The sequence below is a fragment of the Nicotiana tabacum genome, chromosome 17, assembly GCF_000715075.1.
Source record: "Nicotiana tabacum cultivar K326 chromosome 17, ASM71507v2, whole genome shotgun sequence".
NCBI classification, from domain to species: Eukaryota; Viridiplantae; Streptophyta; class Magnoliopsida; order Solanales; family Solanaceae; genus Nicotiana; species Nicotiana tabacum.
Window position 1 is genome coordinate 110,058,621 of NC_134096.1, and position 3,372 is coordinate 110,061,992.

The window sequence follows — 3,372 nt, forward strand, 5'->3', positions numbered from 1 at the left end:
GATTCATGTGTCTTGATTTTACTATGTGTGATAGATTTGTAGCATTGCACTTGTGGTGGTATCTATTGAACTTGCGGGGCGGTTATATCATTTGAGTCATTTTTCATGTTTGAATACATTAAATTGTTGCTTATTGGTGCATGGATTGCACAGTTTGTGGCTCTAGGTAGTATTGGTGTGGCATGTCAGTAATGTAGCTTGTATTTCATGAGATGAAGTCTTTGGGCCTGAAGTGCTTGCTATCGGATTTGATTACTGTATGTTTGGAAGAATAATATCGGAAATCATCTTAGGATTTGGCTTTGGTTCTTGTCGGATGAGGGAGAGAGCTCCATAACTTGTTGATCAGATGAGTGATTATGAGTTTCTACGTGTTTCTTTCATCATCAGCAGTGTACGAAGGTTTTGAACGAGGTTTTATTTGATATGAGCTTTACTAATGGTATCGGGTTTGTTTTGAGCAGTTACAGTGATCGGGAATTATTGCTACGAGTATGCGAGTTGTGTGGTACATCATGTTATTACATCTTGGGTTATGGTTATGGCTTAATATAACTTGTTCAGACTTATACAGTGTATATATGCGTGATTCGGGTCTTGTAAGGGATTCCAGATGTTGGAAATTGGGTTCTAAGGTTTACGGTCTAAGGTTAAAGTAATGATTTTCAGTTGTGATCTGTTGTCAGGGTTATATGGATTGGGGTGGCGTGGGATCATCCCCGGGTATGTGCATGGTAAGGTTACACGTCGATTTAATGGCTTTGAAACGACTCTGGGCACGTTCGAGGACGAACGTATGTTTAAGTGGGGGAGAATGTAACGACTCGACCGGTCGTTTTGAGCATTTCATTCCGTTCAGCCGTTTGAAGTCTTGGGTAGTTTCATATGATGTATTATGACTTGTGTGAATTGTCGGTTTTGATTTTTTTTAGGTGTTTCAGAATTAGTTTGGAAGAATGAATTTCATGTTTGAAGCTTTAAGTTGGAAGAGTTGACCAAGTTTGACTTTTGAGTATTTGACTCCGGATCAGAGTTCCATTAGGTCTGCAGCGAGAATTCACACAAAAACTCTGATCCAAGGTCAAATAAAGATTAATTAGTATTTTATTTGAATTTTATGTTTATTAATTCTTAAATAAAGATGAATTTTGTATATTTATATGTTAAAAACAAACAATTTTAATCATTTAGTATTCAAATTTTAGTACACATCTTGATATTCAGATGTGTATTGAGTTTCAAATATCTTAATTTTAATACACATTTTAATATTCAGATATAGTAGTCTTAATCTAAGAAAAAACAAATGAAGCCGAGTGAAAAACTAGTCCAAACCACTTGGTGAAACTAGAAAAAAATCATCTTTAAAAACTGCCCAAGACTGATCAATTTTTATAACCAGTCAATATTATTAAATATTTTTGAAAACAAAAATACCTGTGGTCAACCGAGAGCTAAGAGTCTAGCAAAAAAGAACAATTGAAGGCCAACCGAACCTCTAAGAATGCCATAAAAGCCGCAAAATAACCAGTTCTGACATTTCTTTTCTTTTATCTTTTCCTAGACAGGACAATAGCCACAACGTATATGCGTTTTCCAAGCTGTGCCACTCAAGAAATAATTTTCACATTATTTTTCTTGCACAAATATAATTTTGCTGAACAGTTAACATATACATAAAAAGTAGGTTCTAGACAGAACTCTGATATTCAAAAAATCCAAAAAGAAGACTAATTTTTACCTTAAAGAAACCTCTAGTATAATATTAATTACATGCGAGCTAGTCTCATTAGCTACCGCCTTTTCTAAGAATTTATATTTCCAGATAATCGAACACCAGCTCTATATACACCTGATTAGTTGGAGAAAATTGTCACAGGTATAGAACACATAGAAAGAAGAAAGAAATTATATGTAAACTGCGCGGCAACACGAATTAGTGTGAATATGCTGCAAATGATAATAACACCACAGACTACAAAGCAATTACAAGTCTAAGTGAAAGTGGAAGACAATTTCATTTAATTTACCAAGTCGAATCAAAACAGAGCTTGACCTTGCTATGTACAAAGTACAACCAACATTCTTATGAAATCAGAAGCGTCAGCATAGGCCCTTCAAACAGAATCCCCTAAATCATCTACCTCTCCTGTTCTCTAAATGTACAAATAAATACAAACAAGCACAATATCCATCTTCAATGAAAGGATTGAAGAACTAGCACTTGGTAAAGATTTTTCTGACGTACACTAGAGACTAAATTCTGATCAATATAATCAGATCTAACCCCAAAACCTATGGTTCCTACAAGAACAATAGTATACAGAAAACCTCTTTTAGTGACAAATGTCTATGACTCAGCATCCATCTGCATAAATAACTTCCTCTGCAACCAATTATCATCTTCTGATGCGAACAATGTAACTGAAATGTCAGCCAGTTTCTTTCTGCTCAACTTTAACTTCCGAATTTTCAATTGCCTTGGAGCATTTGGCGCATCAACATCATTGAATTCACCCAAATCCTCAATTGCATTCTTGAAACCAAGCGTCTTTCTTGGTGTTGCATACTCAAAATGCCACCTTTTTGCTATCACAGTCTGTTCATCAAAGCAAAAAAAAAAAAAAACCATTTAACTCACTAATTAAGAAACCAATTCAACTACTTCAATAGTGCAAAATGAATGTATTTGAATGATGTAATTGATACTTACAGCTTCTCTAATTACCCTTGATACGTGAAAAAGCCTCTTTAAATCATCATGATCAACTCCACACACTATCCTTATCTGCAAAAAACAAGGAACAAGATTAAGAAAAAGTAATTTTCAGTACCATTATACTAATGCATTCAAAATATACAGAAAGGAGAATTGGGCTGATTAAACTCACCAGAATATCTTGAGGCAAGGCTTCAATAGGAGACTTGTCATCACAAAAGAAAAATGAATTGTGACTGCACACTTTCTTCATAGGTGTTGTTGTGGGACTGAAATCAACATCCACTGTAATTCTTTTCCTCCCAAATGAGGTACTCCTCACTAGCCCCGACCCATAACTTTCACATTTCTTTCCCAATACCATTTTCACTAAATACCTAATTTTTCCAACACACATACAACAAAAAATTCAGAATTATCCAAATTCAAATACCAAATCCAATAAAATTCTATCTATATTCTAAATTTTTATTTGAACTTAATAACAGAACCTAATTAATCCAAAACCAAATCAAACATAATGTATCTCCAAGATATCATTACTCAGTGGGTAAGCAACAATATATAGATACGCACCTTAAAATTAATCCTTAATTTGCACTGCAGCAGTAAATTAAGATTGAAAATAACGGATGTTCTGAACAAGGAAACTA

The 3,372-nt window shown here is 34.3% G+C and overlaps 1 protein-coding gene across 1 annotated transcript; it reads right to left on the reverse strand.

The window, feature by feature from the left end:
- Positions 1 to 2,337: 2,337 nt before the first annotated feature.
- LOC107817054 (F-box protein At1g61340-like) lies at positions 2,338 to 3,083 on the reverse strand. Its single transcript, XM_016642830.2, has 3 exons — positions 2,892 to 3,083; positions 2,714 to 2,788; positions 2,338 to 2,599 (listed from the first exon to the last, which is right to left on the reverse strand). Exons 1-3 carry the CDS (start codon positions 3,081 to 3,083, stop codon positions 2,351 to 2,353), a joined length of 516 nt encoding a protein of 171 aa, XP_016498316.1. The 3' UTR covers positions 2,338 to 2,350.
- Positions 3,084 to 3,372: the final 289 nt, after the last annotated feature.

Excerpts from the sequence above, each read along its gene's own strand:
- LOC107817054 (XM_016642830.2), bottom strand. The coding sequence starts at position 3,083 with ATGGTATTGGGAAAGAAATGTGAAAGTTATGGGTCGGGGCTAGTGAGG. Across the intron at positions 2,789-2,891 it reads CCTTGCCTCAAGATATTCTG|ATAAGGATAGTGTGTGGAGT; the intron begins GTGAGTTTAATC and ends TGTTTTTTGCAG. Across the intron at positions 2,600-2,713 it reads CAAGGGTAATTAGAGAAGCT|ACTGTGATAGCAAAAAGGTG; the intron begins GTAAGTATCAAT and ends TTTGATGAACAG.